The sequence below is a fragment of the Corvus moneduloides genome, chromosome 9, assembly GCF_009650955.1.
Source record: "Corvus moneduloides isolate bCorMon1 chromosome 9, bCorMon1.pri, whole genome shotgun sequence".
In the NCBI taxonomy this organism is placed as follows: Eukaryota; Metazoa; Chordata; class Aves; order Passeriformes; family Corvidae; genus Corvus; species Corvus moneduloides.
In genome coordinates, this window is record NC_045484.1 from 7380939 (window position 1) to 7396747 (window position 15809).

At 54.6% G+C, this 15809-nt stretch overlaps 2 protein-coding genes across 2 annotated transcripts in view; both read left to right on the forward strand.

Moving 5' to 3' along the window:
- The first annotated feature begins 379 nt into the window (after positions 1-379).
- CRIP1 (cysteine rich protein 1) lies at positions 380-4395 on the forward strand. The gene is made up of 5 exons (XM_032118134.1): positions 380-516; positions 3260-3354; positions 3464-3521; positions 3648-3695; positions 4042-4395. The coding sequence occupies exons 1-4, from the start codon at positions 477-479 to the stop codon at positions 3686-3688; spliced, it is 234 nt and encodes a 77-aa protein (XP_031974025.1). The 5' UTR covers positions 380-476; the 3' UTR covers positions 3689-3695; positions 4042-4395.
- Positions 4396-11948: 7553 nt separating this feature from the next.
- The window catches only part of TEDC1 (tubulin epsilon and delta complex 1), a 67669-nt gene continuing 63808 nt past the window's right edge, over positions 11949-15809 (forward strand). The window contains exons 1-2 of the mRNA XM_032118128.1: positions 11949-12107; positions 13029-13107. Of these exons, the coding sequence (XP_031974019.1) occupies positions 11949-12107; positions 13029-13107 (238 nt within the window). The remainder of the gene's footprint in view (positions 12108-13028; positions 13108-15809) is intronic.

Here is a 15809-nt window from a genome sequence, read left to right on the forward strand (position 1 = left end):
CTCCCGCTCTGAGCGGGGCTTCGGCCACCGGCACAGCACAAGCGTGGGCAGGGAGCTGGTGCGCAGAGGGGACAGGGCTCTGTGCGGGGCAGTGGAGGTTGGGGTGCAAGGGGTGTGGGGCTGCAAAGGGTGCAAAGGGTACAGTTGGAGGGATTGCAGGGGGCAAGGGGTGCAAGGGGTGTGGGGCTGCAAAGGGTGCAAAGGGTACAGTTGGAGGGATTGCAGGGGGCAAGAGGTGCAGGGGGTGTAGGGCTGGGAGGGGTGCGGGACCCCGTCTCGGGAGCCCTGGCAGGGCCATGCCCCGGGCGGGCTCCTCCAGCTGCGGGCGGGGCGCACATCTGGGTGGGGCGGAGCGCACATCTGGGCGGCGCTGGGCGAGGCGGGGCGGGGCGGGCGGGCAGTGACTTCGGCGGGGCCGGCGTGGAGCATCCCACAGCCGGTGCGAGCGGAGTCCGGAGCCCAGCCGAGCCGAGACCATGCCCAAGTGTCCCCGCTGCCAGAAGGAGGTCTACTTCGGTAAGGACTTCCTGCCCCTCCCCAGCCGCCCGCACCGCGGGGGACCTGTCGGGCACCGATGCTGCCCCTCGCCGCGCTGTGGGTCCTCCGGGCACCCCGGCTTCTGGGTGCCCCCATATTGCGCACCCCATCTCTGCAAATTCCTGGGGTACCCCAAAGTTGCTCACCCCTGGGCTGCGGGTCCCCGGGGTGCCCCGGGTGGATGATCCTATAGATCCACCCCCAAGGAGGTGCCTGGCTGCAGAGCACAGGCTGCACTGGGTGCTTCTAGCGCAGCATGGGTGCTCACCCCACTTCCTTCCCAGCACAGCCCGCAGCCCTGAGCCAGTCTGGAGACTAAAGGCCCAGCTGGTAAAGCTTGCTGCTCTGAAAGCCTGGGCAGGTGAAGCAAGCACCTTCCCCAATGGCAAATCCTGCCCTCCAGCAAGTTCCTGGGTCAGGGGGTCACCCACATGTTGTTCTGTGTGGTTTAGCACAGCAGGATGACACCTCTGGGGTGGTATTTTTAAGCTGCTGTTGCAGGGTAGGTGTGAGCCCTGTTGGGCTGCCGTCTGCTGCTGGGCTTCCCGCAGATATCTTCCCTCCAAACTGGGGCCCCAAAGCTCCTGCCCCTTCTGGGGCCATGGACCTGCTATCCTGTCTGAGGATATCTGTGGGGTTTGAGCTTCTCACTCTGCTATCAGCTGCTGGAATGGGCAGGTTCCTTTGCCAGACCTCCCCACTTGCCTGGCATAGCTGAACTGGAGGGGGTTTGCTGGGAGCAGCTTACACACACTCCCTGCTTTCTAATTTATGAGAGATGAGGGATCTGGAACCCAGGTGCCATCACTGACTTCTCTCTCTGCTTTATTTCTGCTCTGCTTGTGCATGTGTCCCAACTATTTGTGCTCTGCCAAGGAGCTGGGGGCTCAAACACAGGAGCTGCTCTCTGTCTGTTAGCGATGCCCACCCTGGGGAGCTGTGCCGGGGCTGGCGTGGGCGCTGCCCAGAGGGCTGCTGGGGCTGTGGTTCCTGTGGCTGGGAAACTTTGATTTGCCTTGAACTCACTGCTTGCAGCCAGGCTTTGAGATGGGGGTTTTGGCACAATATAGTTTGTGGCTCCCTCCTGCGACTCAGGATCCTGGGGTGCCTCATCCACCCATGTGGCTTGGTATCAGGAGCCACCAAGGTGCTGGTGTCAGTGAGTGCCTTTCCCTGTGGGTCTGTATCATTCCCGCTCAGGGCGAGCTGGGTTTGCTGTGCCTGCAGGTGCGGCCGTGGAGGAGCTGGGACGGGACCGTTTGACCAAGGAGGGGTTTGACCTTGCACTTATCACACTTGCACTTATTACGAAACGTCTCTGTTGATGCAGAGGCTGAGGAGGGTTCAAAAGCTGTTGGAGGACCAAGCTTGATGCTTGATTTCTGTGCCTGCAGATTATCCAAAGTGCTGGCAGAGAAGGCAGAGCAAGCCTTGCTCTGGGGCACCCTGAGGCTTTCAGAGCCCGGCAGTCCTGCTTGGGCGTGCCTCAGGCTGCTTTGGGCCAAATCGTGTCTGTAGAGAGCAGGGGAGGGGAGGAGGTGGTGCTGAGAGGGGTAGGGATGGGGTTTGCAGGAATTCTGCCTTCATGGTTGAGTGCTGTACTGAGCCTTAGCAGAGCTCCTGCCCAAGTGTTGGTGCAAATGCGTGTGCAAGAGATGGGGAGGCTATGCTCCTTCCAGAAACCCTGTGATAGGAGGGTCCTGCCACGGGCCAGGCTCGGGCTCCTAGGGGTGCCCAGGGGGAGGACACTGTTGCCCCTGCCAGGCTGCGGGCATAGGAGGCCCTTTGTGCCACTGAAGAATGGCAGCAGGGCTGCCTTGTGGCATTTGGGCACTGCCCCCGCTCCCACCTCTGCAGCCATCAGCTTGCTCCTTGCACAAGCTGTTGTGGGCATATTTGGACTGCAAAGAAGAGGTGCTTCAGGCTGCCAAGGGCCCCCTAGGGCACGCACTACCCACACTGGCTTGGTCCCATTTGCAGGCATGGGGACAGTTTTCTGACCGGACTCTGACAGGATTCCTGTGGACAGCCCTGTTTAATCACTTAACAAATTCCCAGGAGCTCTGCTGCCAATACGAAGAGCACACACGTCTGCAGAAAATACCCTTCTCCCCTGCTGTGCTGCAATTAAAAGCCACCCTTGTGTTTCCCCCCCTCTCTGTAAACATGTCCTGGCTCTGGGATGTTGTCCCTCCCATGGCTGCCTGAACCCCAGCCAGGCTCCAGCTCTGCTCTGGCTTGCCATGGTGCCAGCAGAATCGGAGCTGTGGCTGGAGGGGACTGGTTTGTGTTGGCAGGGTGTGGCAATGGCTTTGCCTCCTCAGTCCTCGCCAGCATCCCGTTTCACCTCTGCCAGCTCTAGTGATTTCTTGGGCTCCAGCTCATTGCAGAGAAATTAATCCCCGTGCAGGCTGTTGTTGGAAGGAGGTAGGTCCTCAGAGCTTTGGAAGATGGAGTAGAAGTCAGTCCATCCTCATGGATGCAGCCATGCTCACCCTGGGCGTGGCACTGCTGCTGCAGATCCGTGTTCCTGGATGTGTATGGCATTGTGTGTACACAGAGAACACTTGGGTTTGAACACTGTGCCCTCTGTCCTGGGCAGGCAGACTTCAGAAAATGCCCAAAAATGTCATCCCAAGGGTTGATGGCAAGGCAGCCAATCTGCCAAAACTAACTCGTGCCTGTTCGGTGCCTCAACTAACCCACCTCTTTTCCATGGCAGCCGAGAAGGTGACTTCTCTGGGGAAGGACTGGCACCGGCCCTGCTTGAGATGTGAGAAGTGTAACAAGACCCTGACATCTGGAGGCCATGCAGAGGTGAGGTTTGCTGCTCAGGAGGTCCCTGTCCCCTGCAACTGAGGGCTGGGACAGGCAGAGGTGGAGCTGAAGGGTTGGTGGGGCTGATGCTCTTTCTCTCTCCCTGCAGCACGATGGCAAACCCTACTGCAACCACCCCTGCTACGCTGCCTTGTTTGGGCCCAAAGGTAGGGTGTCTGTGACGGGGTTGTGGAGGGACTGAGGGGGCTCAGGGCTCCTGTCTCCCGGCGAGTTGCAGCCGCCGGTGTGCTCACCATCCCATGGCAATGCTGACCCCGCTCCATCTCTTCCAGGGTTCGGCCGGGGCGGAGCTGAGAGCCACACCTTCAAATAAACCTCAGGTTGGTCCTTCCCTCGGAGCTCCCCTCGTGTCTCCGGCTCCAAGGGCTGGCTGGGGCTGTCCTCCCTCAGGCCAGTGGGAAAGGCAGGCCTGCCACAGCGTCTCTCTGGGCTGGCTGTGGCTCCCAGCCCTTGCTCTGGGGCTCAGGAGCTGGGTGCCAGCTGCTCCTCTCCACCAGCCGCCGCTGACTGGCAGGACTCACTTAGTTCTGGCAGCAGATGCCAAAGGCCATTGCTTGTGGCCCGTTGGCAAAGAGAGGATCCGTCCTGGAGCGCTGCTGTCTCTGGGATATCTCTGCTCGCAGCCCAGCCTGACTTCACCTGCTCCTCTCTTCCATCCCTCTCCAGGTTTGATGTCCAGGGTTCCCAGCACAACCTGAAGATACCACAAACACACCGCAGCAGACATGCATTTTTGTTTTTAATTCACCCTGTACTAGACTAGCATGTTCAAAGCAATAAGTAACCAAGGCTGGGCTGGTGTGGAGAGAGGCTCTGCTCCAGATGGAGTGCTGCCAGGGTGGGGATGCTGGGTTGCCCTGCCGGGTAGGAAATTTGGCTGATACTGCTGAAGGCTGCCTGGAGAGGAGACTGCGCCCTTCCAGCCAAAACCTAGCTCTGCTTTGGGCATCCAGCTCTCGTGGCTGGGCCCACAGTTGTATTCTCAGTCTTTAATAAATGAAAAGATGCTTCCCTCCTGTAGCAGCTGTGCTCTCTGTAACAGGAGTCCCACGGGACTCGTTTGTGAAGCGCTTGCCACTTGCTTGAGGCCCCTGTGGCCTTTGGATTGAGCCCCACACTGTGTGATGGCCCCACGTGCCCTCAGGTGGGGCAGAGAGGTGTCTTGCTGGGAGGGGGTTGACTGTCTCATCAGGAGAACTTGATATTTGCTGCTTTTGTTCTGAACAGCCACACAGAAAGGCCAAGGGAGGCGGGAGGTTGCCATCTAAGCAGAGCCAGCCTCCCTCAGCAGGGAAAGCAGAGCTGTGGTGTTAGAAAGCAAGAGCTGGCTCACACGAGCTTTGCTCTTTCGTGTTTCAGTGTTTTTGCCCTACTGGAAAAACGGCACTGACAGATGTCAAAGATGTCAACTTGAGGGATGTTTCTAAAATGGTTTCTTAACCATGTCTTTCCGTAACCTGAACAACTCCATTTACATATTCAGAGATATCTCATCACCCACTGGGATATTTTTGTCTACAGTTTATGCATGCATTTCCTTAGAGACTGCTCTGCATTTTACTGTCACGTCAGCCTTCCTGGGACTTGGCCAAAACCCTCAGGGGTCAGAGATACATGTCCACTGTCAAAATCCTCGGTGTCAGAAGCAGCCTGATCTGATAAGCATCTTAAAACTTCCAATTAAACTTGCTTATTGCTACAAGGCGCTGCCTCACCTCCCACCCCGATAACACAGGCGTCTGTGTCAAAGGCAAACCCTGGCTACTGCTGTTTGGCTGTCATCAGACTTCCCAGCCAGCCAGGGCTCGTAGGGACCTCCTGCTCCCACTGCTGCCTTTGCCAGCAGCCTCCCGGGGGTGCCAGCACCCATGGACCCGTGGCTCCTGGCCATCCACACCCGGTCCTTCTCTGCACAGCCACTAGCACCCAGCCTGCCTCTGGGGCACTGGGGCATGGCTTTCCCCTGTCAGCTGAGCTTCAAAGCAAACTAGTGATATAATCTCAGCAGCCTTGAGTGTGCCAGTGAGATAGTGTTTTCCCTCAAGCATTTAAAGTAATGGCAAACACAAGCCTTGTCATCCTTGGGATTTGCGTAAGTGTGTCCAGCTGGGAAAAGAGGCTGTGAACTGGGCTCAGGGTCCTTCCCAGCAGGGCCCTGTGCTACAATTTCAGAAGCAGCTTATTCCAAGTACAAGGGGCCAGGCCAGCAGGGATGAGGAGGGAAGCAGTGAGAGGTATGGAAAAGCAAGGATAGCACAGGAAGAGGCTGGGGTGATCCAGCCCTTCAAATGCCAGCCCTTTTCATTGGCAGTGGCTGCAGCTGGGGCAGGAGGCAGTATCCTGCTGTTTGCTGTGTGCTGCTATTTGCTCTGTGTGCTGCCCAGGGCTGCCTTTTACTTTGGACCCTGGCCATGGATTTGCAGTGTACTTGTGGTAGCCGAGGACATCTCTCCCTGTCCTGGGTGTGTGGAGGGATGTAGGAACTGGGCTGTGCCAGGCCTGTGCAGCTGCAGCTAAGCCTGATCCTGCAGGTGCCTCACTCCTTGCTGCACAGGGGTATGTATGTATGTGTTAAAAAATAGGGGTTCCTCAAGCATGGTCTGGGCACAAGCCTCTGGGTATTGATTCCCAAAATCTCCTTCTTAGAGTCCTGTTTCTCTGCTTGCCCCACAGTAAGAGCTCCCACTGAGATGGCTTTAAGCCCCAGTACTTGCTGTTGGGATATTCCCCTCCAAGAGCTGTGCTTGTACAAGCCACACTCCCTGCCTGATCCAGCCTTGATGCTGTGAGGTTGGGCAGTTCAGGCACAGGTCACATCCGCAAGGAGCCTCGGTCAAAGAAAATATATGATAAATTGATTTTTTTAAAACTTGCTTTGGTCTTTGGAGAGGAAGCAGAAACATCTGTATCTCATTTGGATAGAAAATCCACACCCGAGCCAGGCCTCCCCTGGATGCTCAGCGAGGCTCAGCAGCGGCCAGGGAGGTGGGCTGTCAGCAGACACAATCTTTTCTCCATTTGAACAGTAAATCTCTGTGGCCTGGAGTATGACTGCACAGACAGGGAGCGGTGTGGTTTCCAGTGCATCTCATCTGTGATGCTTTTGTCTGAGCCTTGGCAGGAGCTTGGGACAGGCAGGGACGGTCCTTCCCTCCCAGTGTGGTGATGCCCTGGCTGTGCTGCTCCTGCAGCAGGGAGGGCAAGAACTCAGGGCAAATCCCAGCTTTCTGCCCGTCTGGGACAGCAAAAGTTGTTGGGTGATTGACAGCATGGTGATGCCCAGCACAAAGCTTCCCTGCTCTGGTGACCTGAAACACCACTGTTGGTGACCCTGAAGAAAGGGGCTGTGCTTTCTCTGCCATTATTTCCTGAGTTTGGGCTGAGATCAGTCTGTGGGTTGTGGAGTGATAGTTGCTATAAACACTTCATCACTGTGACAAAAAAACAAACAACATCACAGTTCCTCTGGCAGCTGGGTGTGGGCGAGCCCCAACGCCCTGGGTAGGGAAGCAGAAGAGGTTTTGGCAAAGACGGAAAACAGGATGGGTTTAAAAACTTAACTGCTGCTGCTCTTCATCCTGCCTTTGTGACTTTCTGTACAGAAGAGAAAAGGAGAGGGGGGCAGAAAGGGGGCTGGGGGGCCCTTCAGCCATGGGGGCACAGTGCAGGCAGGAATGGCCAGTTTGGGTCATCTGACCCTGCGTCCTTCTCTCAGCACAGGTTGACAGACCTCAATCTGAAGCAGGGGACAGATGTTTCCCTGTGCCTGCAGCTGGCAAGGGAGATAGCTTGGGCTGGAAGCCTTACAGAAGGGTTCTCCTTAGGGTCATCCTTAGGGGAGGCAGCAGGCTCGGCCCCTGGATGGGGCTGTGCTCTGGCAGCGTGGCTGCAGGCTTTGGGTCACATCTGGACTAACACGTGCCGGGTGCCTGGTTCAATGCTACCTCGCTGGGACACCAACAGGGCCACTCACCCTTTCCTACCAGTGCTGATGGGGACATGGATGTGACACTGCTAGCACTTCCCTTGAGGTGGTTTTGTGTCTCATCTGTGCAGCCCCTGGCTGGGAGAGAGTGGCACAGGGGCTGTGGCTTCCTGCTCTTTGCTGTGCATGGCTCATGGGGATGAAACCAGTCTGTAGCTGGGTGGTATCCAGTGCACTGCTGCTTCGGGTATTTTTAAGGCTGATTTGCGTTAAGCTCAAAGAGCTCTGATATCTTTTAGGTCAGAAAAGTGTCTGCCCATCTCCTAACACCTCAGAAATCTGCCTTCTTATCCAGACCATGTGGTAAGAGGGAGCATGCAGCTGGTGTCAGGCAGCAGGAGCTCTGCAAGATTGTGTGGTGAGATGGGACTTCCCGTCAAGTGCTGCAAAGCAGTGGTTTGGGGAACCCCATCTCACCAACGGAAACAGCTCTGCAGAGGTGAGAAAAGGAGGGTCAAACCTTGTTCCAGATGGGGAACAACATCTCCAGCAAACATTGAAAATACTGAAGGCAGAGGGACTCTGGGTATGACAACCAGGGGCGTAATGAGAAGTGAATGGGACCATGAACTGAGGTATGGAAACTGAGGTCTAGCTAGGGAGCAGGGAGAGGAGGGCACAGGCTGTTCTATCCTCACCCCATTCCTGTTGATGGTGATCCAGTGCTGGAGAGGAGCTGGGTGCAGAAAGCCCTGGGGATGTTTGCCAGGTCCTGGGTGGCTTGCCTAAGCAAGGAGCGGAAGCAGAAAAGTTGACATCAGGCACCTAGAGCTGACTTTTACTTTCACACCTCACATGTTATTTTCAACGAAACAGGGAGAGTTTTCAAGAGGGAATGGTGCAAGAACTTCCCACTGAAGCCTCTGTCTTGTTTTGGTGAGCATTATGTTAAAGGCCCTGGGGGAAGAGGTCAGAGGGAGTTTCTCTCTGTGCAGAGGAACTTGGCTATTAAAGTAAAAAGGGTGAAACTCCTGAGAAGAGAGTTGCTGAGACCTCAGATCTCTTTTCTAATCCTTCCCAATTCACTTATACTGAAAGCCCTGCATCAGAAGGCCTGAAACACCACCACCTTTCTTAAACATCCAACTGCTGGGAGCTGACCTTGAATTTTGGTGCTACAGCCCACACACAGGCCTATTGCTGACTAACTGCTTGTGTCCAGGAAAACCTGCACTAGAGCGTTACAGTCATTACAGCTTTGCTGCAGCCCATCTATGCAGGCAATCTGTGTTCACAGCCCCTGTGCTTGCTTGGCTCCTTTCTGCCAGCATCTTGGCCATGCTGCCAGGTCATGCCTTTTCCCACTCTGGTTTACCTGATGTCCCAGTGAGGGAAGAGTGAGTGTGTATAACAGAGCTGGGTTGGGAGCGGGAAAGGAGCTGGAAATGTTTGCAGTAGAAAGTGGTGCAGGCTGCCTGACCTGCTCAGGGTGTGAAATGCTCCAGCCACCCAAGGCCTCCCTTGAGTGGGTAGGGAGGGAAGCTGTGCTCTGCTCTGATGGCTGCTCAGCAGACACCACACTGCAGAACGAGAGGGAAAGGAGAGGGGAAGGAGAGAAGTGAGGAACTCCGGCCACCCGAGCTGTCGGTGGAGCGTGGGAAGCACTGATGCCTGGCCAGGAGACAGGCTGGCTCCCTCCCACGCCTTCACGGGGATAAAAGCATTAAGAAAAAAACCAAAACCCAAAAGACTAAAGGAGTTGTTTTTCCAGGAGGAGAGCTCATACCTTCCCCTTGGCAGAGTGGGGCTGAGGTAACATCAGGAAGCTGTGCTGCTGCCAGAGCGGGCAGGGATGGCTGCTATCAAATACAATCAGCATGAGGCAATGGGACAGGGCTCCCGTCATCATCTCTGGCTACCCTGCACACACAGCAGGGCCATGTGTGGTGGTGAGTTGCCATGGCACGGGTGCAAACAGGCGCCCTTGGCCCCACTGAGTCACCCGGCACAGAAATGACCACAGCTGACGCATCATGCCAAAAATGGGCGGCTGTGTGGCACCACACGAGCCCGGGAACCCAGAGAGGGCAAAGTCCAATGGCCTCTCCCAGGTAAAGCATCCCTGGCCCCTCAGTATGTGCTCGGATTTTCCCTTTCCACTGTGGTCCCCGCTGCCACGCTCGCCCCAAATCTGCCTCAGTGCCTGGGACCCAGGGGACTAGCCAATAAGCTAGCTCTGTCCTGCTTCCTCTTTCCACAGAGAGGGTCCTGGAGGCTTCCAATCTCCACGATGACATCAGGGTTGTGTGCTGAAGTCAGCCAGCCGTTGCTTGTTTCCATCTGCCAGTCCTTACGGGACTGGTGCTTGGGAGAGGGGAGGTGAGGGTGGCCTGGATGCAGCAGGGCAGGGGCTCTGCTGCCAGTGGGGTGCCATCACCATCCCTGCTGGGACAGCACACTGGGGGCTGTCACACCGTCACCTCCTTAGTCTGTCCCTTGCACATGGTCCATCTCTGCAGCAGGAAACCATTGCCTTCCCATCGGCTTCTCCCACCCTGGGAAAACCGCCCAGGCAGCTGGTAGAGCAGATAAGTGGGGCCTCACACGCTGGGACTGAGAACCCGCTGTGCTGTGCCGCGCCAGAGAGGCTGGAGTGATCTGCCTGGCGTCCAACTTGCCCGTGGCCGAGTGCCAGCCCTCTGCAGCGCCAGGCGTCCTGTGTCAGCTGTGCCCACGGGGCTGCGTGCCGGGAGAGCCACAGGGCAAGGGACCAGGGGATGCTGGCCAGGAGGGCAGCCAGCCCGTGCTGGGGTACCACGGGGTTGGCTTGGCCAGCGGAATGGAGAGGTGGCACGGGGCTCTCGGTGTGCTGGGATGGTGTGAATCCCAGCTGCTGCTCCCATGCTGATTGGTGATGTTTGCTGGCCCTGGGGGTTGGTGTGCTGGCTGGGGGACAGGAGCCCAGACGAGGGGTGATGGACAGAACCACGCACTGTGTGTGCACTGGGTGATGCAGGAGAGCCCTTGTCTCAGCAGCTGCCCCGGGGGGGAAAAGGCCTAGACAGAGGAATGTGTGTGGGGACAGGGATAGCTTTGAGCAGGGTTTATGGAGTGGTCAGGAAAACACAGGAAATTGGCTCCAGCTGAAAGTCCTCCTGCCTGGAGACTGCAGCAGGGACGGGAAAACAGACAAGTGATGTGTCATGGAGGGGCTAGACAGCGCCCGATAGCAGCAAGGTATGGAAAGCCAAGAAGGATGCCAAAGACAGCAGAGGATTGTCCAGGTTCGATAAGGCTCTGGGCAATAAAAAAGGACTTTATGGGCTGTTGGAAACCAAAGGCAAGGAACCATGTGGAAATGCCAAGCCTGTGAGGAAGGAGAGCAAAGAAGTGGATACAGATTGCTGAGCTAGAACTGGACAAGGGATAAGGAAAATGCTTTCCAGACCATTAGGAAAGGAGGATGTGAGACAACAGCTGCTAGAGAAGATATTTTAAAAATCCTTAAGCCTGGATAACTCACACCCAGGGGTCCTTTCAGGGCTGGCGGGAGCAGGAGCCAGGATCCACAGGACTGGGAGAGCTCTAAAGCAGCGCTCAGCATTGGAAGGGGCTGTGCTCTGCAGCACAGGGGTGGGAGGCAGGAGAGGAGCAACCAGAGGGAAAGAGTGCACACACAGTTCATGTTGGCTGGAGGTCTCTTCGGACCACTGTGATTTCTCTCCTCATTGCAAGCAGCCATTTGGCTGCAAGAGCCTGTTTTGTAGCGGGAAGGAATTTCACATGTTGTTTCATGTTGTTCAGATCCTGGTGAAAAGAAAGTACAGGCATCACGCTAGATCCACAGTGAGCACATTAAATGGACTATGAACTGGGGAACTGGCCAAGAAACCATCAGTGGGGGCTTCCAGCAGGTCTCATGTCCAGGCACAGGCAGGATCCCCGCAGTGCTGGCGGAGCAGACCGGTGTCCCTGGCACAGACCAGTTGCGCTCCCTCTGTAAATCCGCAGCAGGAATCCATTTCTATGCCAGGTTTTGGTTTTGTAAATTCTAGCCAAGGGTGGACTTCTCTCAGGAACTCCGGCTTCTCCCAAATAGCAGACCCGCTTCTCCCCCACGGGCCCCCAAGGATTAATCCCCGGGATTGCTTCATTTAAGGGGTTATATGCCTGGGGACCCGAGCTGGCCGCATCACAGCCCGCTGAGCAAGAGGCAGGCAGGGATATCTGCAGACCTGCTGCTGCCAAACCCTGCGCTCTCCCATCGTCCGAGAAGCTGTTCTGACTGCAGCAGAGCTGTTTTTGGAAGAGCCGAAGCCGGGTTTTACACCAGCTCTGTCCACCAAGAAGGGTGGGGGAAGCTCGCAGGGCTTCCCCGCGTGTTTTTTGGCGGGGCAGGAGGCGCGTCCATGGCTCAGGGCACGTGTGAGCAGTGGGAGGTGACATGTGTGGGGGCACTGCCTGAGGAGGCCCGGAGCGCTCTCGGCCCCGGCCTCGCGCGCAGGCGGAATAAGCCCCGGGACCAGCGGCGGTCCGGGAGCCGCCGGCAGGGACAGTGCCCCCTCCCCGCGGCCAGGGGGCGCCGCCGCGGGCGGGCGGGGCGGAAGGGCGCTCCCGCCGAGGCTGGGGAGCGGCGGGAAGCGGCGGGATGCGGGGCCGGCAGCGGGAGCAGCACCGGGAGCAGCGCGGCCGGGAGCGGGGCCGGGCGCTGCCCGCTGCCGTCGGGGCGCTGTGCCGGGCCCTGCCGCCCCGCGCCCGGCCCGCCCCCGACACCCTGCGCCGCGCCAGGTTCGACCGGCCGCAGGCGGTGAGCGCCGGCCGCTCCGCCCGGAGACCCCCGCCCGCCCCGCGCCGCCTCCTGCGGGGCACAGGCACAGGGCAGCGGGGAGCGAGCCCCGAGCGGGGCTGGGCCCGGGGACGGGGTCTGGATGGCAGCGCGAGGGGCGCTGAGCCTTGGGACAGGCACCTGCGTGCGGGGCTTCGCTGTGGTTCCGCTTCGGTGTGGGCCCAGCTGACACGTGTTAGGGAGCTCTCAGCAAACTCGCTGCTCTGGGAAGGGTTTTGTCTTGCTGTGGTTTTAACTTAAGGCTTGGTATTTCACCTTGGTCTGCAACACCTTTCAGTGTCACCTGAGGTTTGCTGCCCTTTACTGTACCGCAGCTTGGGTGTTGCTGCTTTGCCTCCGAGGCCTCCAGTTCGCACACAGGGTACCTCCCTTCCTCAGCTATTTTAAGGATTTTACGAGTGTTGACTGAAATTCCAGCTGCAAGAATCACTGAGTTTGTCACCATGCTGTCCTTGCATGGCCAAGAAATGATTCCTAGTTGCAGCTCATTCTGTGCTGCCTCTTGTTTGTGAGTTTTTGACACTGTCATGGTCAGATCTTACCAGTGTTCGAGTGCTTGTTTGGCTACTGGTGAGTTGTGCTGTATGTGGTTGTGTCAGACCACATTTTGGAATCCATGCTCCTCTACACGTGTCTCACTGTAGAAATGCTGGGTCTTGCTGTACAGCCAGCATTAGCCCTTTTCTTCCTGGGTGCACCTTTCTGTAGATTCTGTGTTCATGCAACAGGTAGTACCTAAACCTACGTAATCAGATGGTGCTGGCTGGATGCAGGTGTGCTGTTCCATGTATGATGTTCAGATATGGGCTTAATTGCCTAATTAAGAGTAAGTAATGTGGCAGATACTTTGCTGATCTCCCGTTCCACCCCTGTCTTTTGCAGAGCCTGGATTTCTGGAGGCTGCTCTATGTGCTTCTGAAACAGATCCACGGGAGCAGGTGGACAGAGTCTGACGCCATAGGTAACGTGGTCAGTCTGGCTGCCTGCAATTTCCATCTGTCCCAGGGAAGGACTGGGACTAGTTTTGTAGCACCTTTTATGTGGCTCCTTGCTCCCTGTCATGAGTGCTCCATTTTGAATACCTGTGCCACCAACGTACTGAGCACCAGGTTTACTGATGAGTAAATGTACTGTGAGGTGGGTTTGCTCCTCTTTGATGTGCTTTGTCCTGGAAACTTGGATGTTTCCCCAGGCTCTTGCATCCCTTTGACATTTTATTGCAGGTAAATCTCTGCAATGATGTTATGCATTCTCAGTATTTGCAAAGACAGTTAGAGGAATAGATTTGGTTTTCCTTTGATTCCTTCTTTTCCTATTCCATGCATGATTCTGTTGGTACTTTTCTATCCAGTCCTGTGTCAGAGCCATGAATTGCAACATGAGGACCATAAAGGCAGTGTTTTGGACTGAAGTTCTAGACAGAACAAGAAATAGAGTGCGTGTGATTATTCTAGGGGGACTGTGAGTAATGTCTTTATGGACAGGGCCACTACTCCAGAGAGGAGCTGAATGTAGGTTGGCTTCTCACAATAGCAGAAGACTGTTTACGTCTTAAATGTATGTTATTCCAAGTACACCACCAGTCCCCATCTTGTCTCTTGAAATATGCCTATCTAGGGCCTTTTCATTGAGAATTCAATAAAACATGTCTATCTAGGGCCTTTGCATTATATGAGAATTGTATTGTGATTAATCAAGGTCTCCTCATACCAAAACCACTTAAAATTCACTTTTGCCCTTGAAAGCAAAACACCCTAAACAGCACTGTATAAGCCCCTGAGTAGCTGAGAGTTTGCTGGCTCTAAATGGAATTAAAAAAGGTTACAAACTGTGGAATGCAGAGCAAAACCAGCATAGTTTTGCTGGTGGTTCAGCAGGAAGTCCTGTTACTCAGAGGACTTCTGTTTTTCATTTGGCTGTTTTTGTTTTTCCAGTCATCCACAATCTGCTGTATATGGCAAGTCTGTTTATTGACTGTCTCCCACAGCATCGTGGATGTGGTCCTGCACATGTGCAACCTTATTGGATCCTGGCTGCTCCCATACTAATTGCCTGTAGCATTTGGGGATGGAATTTCCAAGTGCATGTGGCAGGTTGCTGGCTCTAGAGAGAGCAAACACAGCCTCCACTGCTGTATTGTGAGGTAGCAATGTGTGGTTCTGCTCAGAACTGCTCAGCTGATTTTTAGAAACCTTTTTAGTCACAACTTGGTGATTAAAGCTGAAATTCAGGTTGGAAAGCTGTACTGTTTTTCAAATGACACTAACTACTTTTGCTTGGCAAGTGGATGAGTTGTCTGCTGTGAACACAATCAATATATTACTGCTTTTCTTCTCTGCCCCAGCTCTGGTCTCTTGTGTATTTAATGCAAATGAAATAAGCCTTGGGCATAGGCACTAAATAACTTTCTCAGGTTTGTATAGAATCCTGCTGTACAGTAGAGAATTGAAACAGATTCCTCTAATCCAAGTCGAGTGCCTTAGTCCACAGATCAAGCTTTTCTCTTCTTTGCTCTTTTTGTGCAACCTCTTAATTACCTTGGTTAGAGCATGGAGAGCAGCAGTTGCCAGATCCCAGAGGAAAGCTGTGAGGACTCCTTTGGTGTAAGGGTTACTGTGTGCATCGAAACGGCTTTCTGGAAAAGAGAAGCCATTCTCCAGTGGCCTTGTATCCTTTATTTTTCCAAAGGAAACACTGATCTTTGGCCGGTTCAGGAATCCCATTGAAGCCTGCCAGTCAGTGGTTAGAAAATTCTGCAACTGGCTCCTGGTTTCTTGTTCTGGGAGAATTTTTTCTTCACACAGTGAAAAGCACTTACTGTAAACTTAGGTGTAAACTGTTTGTAAACTCCAGCCCCTTAAACATGTCACAGCAGTGTGTCTCTGGACAGTGGAGAGTCAGAGTAAGCTGTGTGATAGTACTCCAGGCATAATCTTGCAGATGAAATCATGATTAATGGTTTCATGCTGCTTGTTCATTCTTCATGGAGGCTGATGAATTTGGTTAACAACCTGACAGCCACACCAGGTAGCAGTGCAGTATGCATTTTGATAGTTGGAGGAAACATTTCTTTTCTGGAACTGCTGCTCAGATTTTATAGCATGGGAAAGGGGTCTGGAGCTGCAATATATTTTTGTTTGTTTGACAAAGGTAGCAGAAAATGTTGTTCTGAAGCAGTAGTTTCCCATAATACCACTACCTATGCAGGTGTTTCTTGTCTGAGTGCATGAAGTAATGTATGTGTCTGTTCTTGTACTTGGTTTATAGTTCCTTTCCATTTTAGCCCGCTAGGATAGTCCATAGCCCTTATTTGAATATCATCTTGGAAATCACTCAAAATACTTGTCAGGACTCACAGTGGAAGAGCACAGCCTTGAGTATAGTTCTAAGTGAGCTGAACCCTGAGGTTCCTCCCCAGCTTGGTCTCGCTGAATATACTTTTGTAAATAATAAATGTGAAGATGGAGATTAGTTGGAAGGCCTGTGTAGGTCGTTGTCTATAAATTACCTAATCCTAATGCCATAAGAAGATGTCAAAGAGGTGTCTGAGTGACTGGTGTTATCTTCTATCTGAGTGATGTTTTTTCCTGTCTCTTGGTTTTATGTTCTGGAGGAATCCATCTTGGTCCTGGGTGCTTACATAACCTTTACTGCCATTTATCA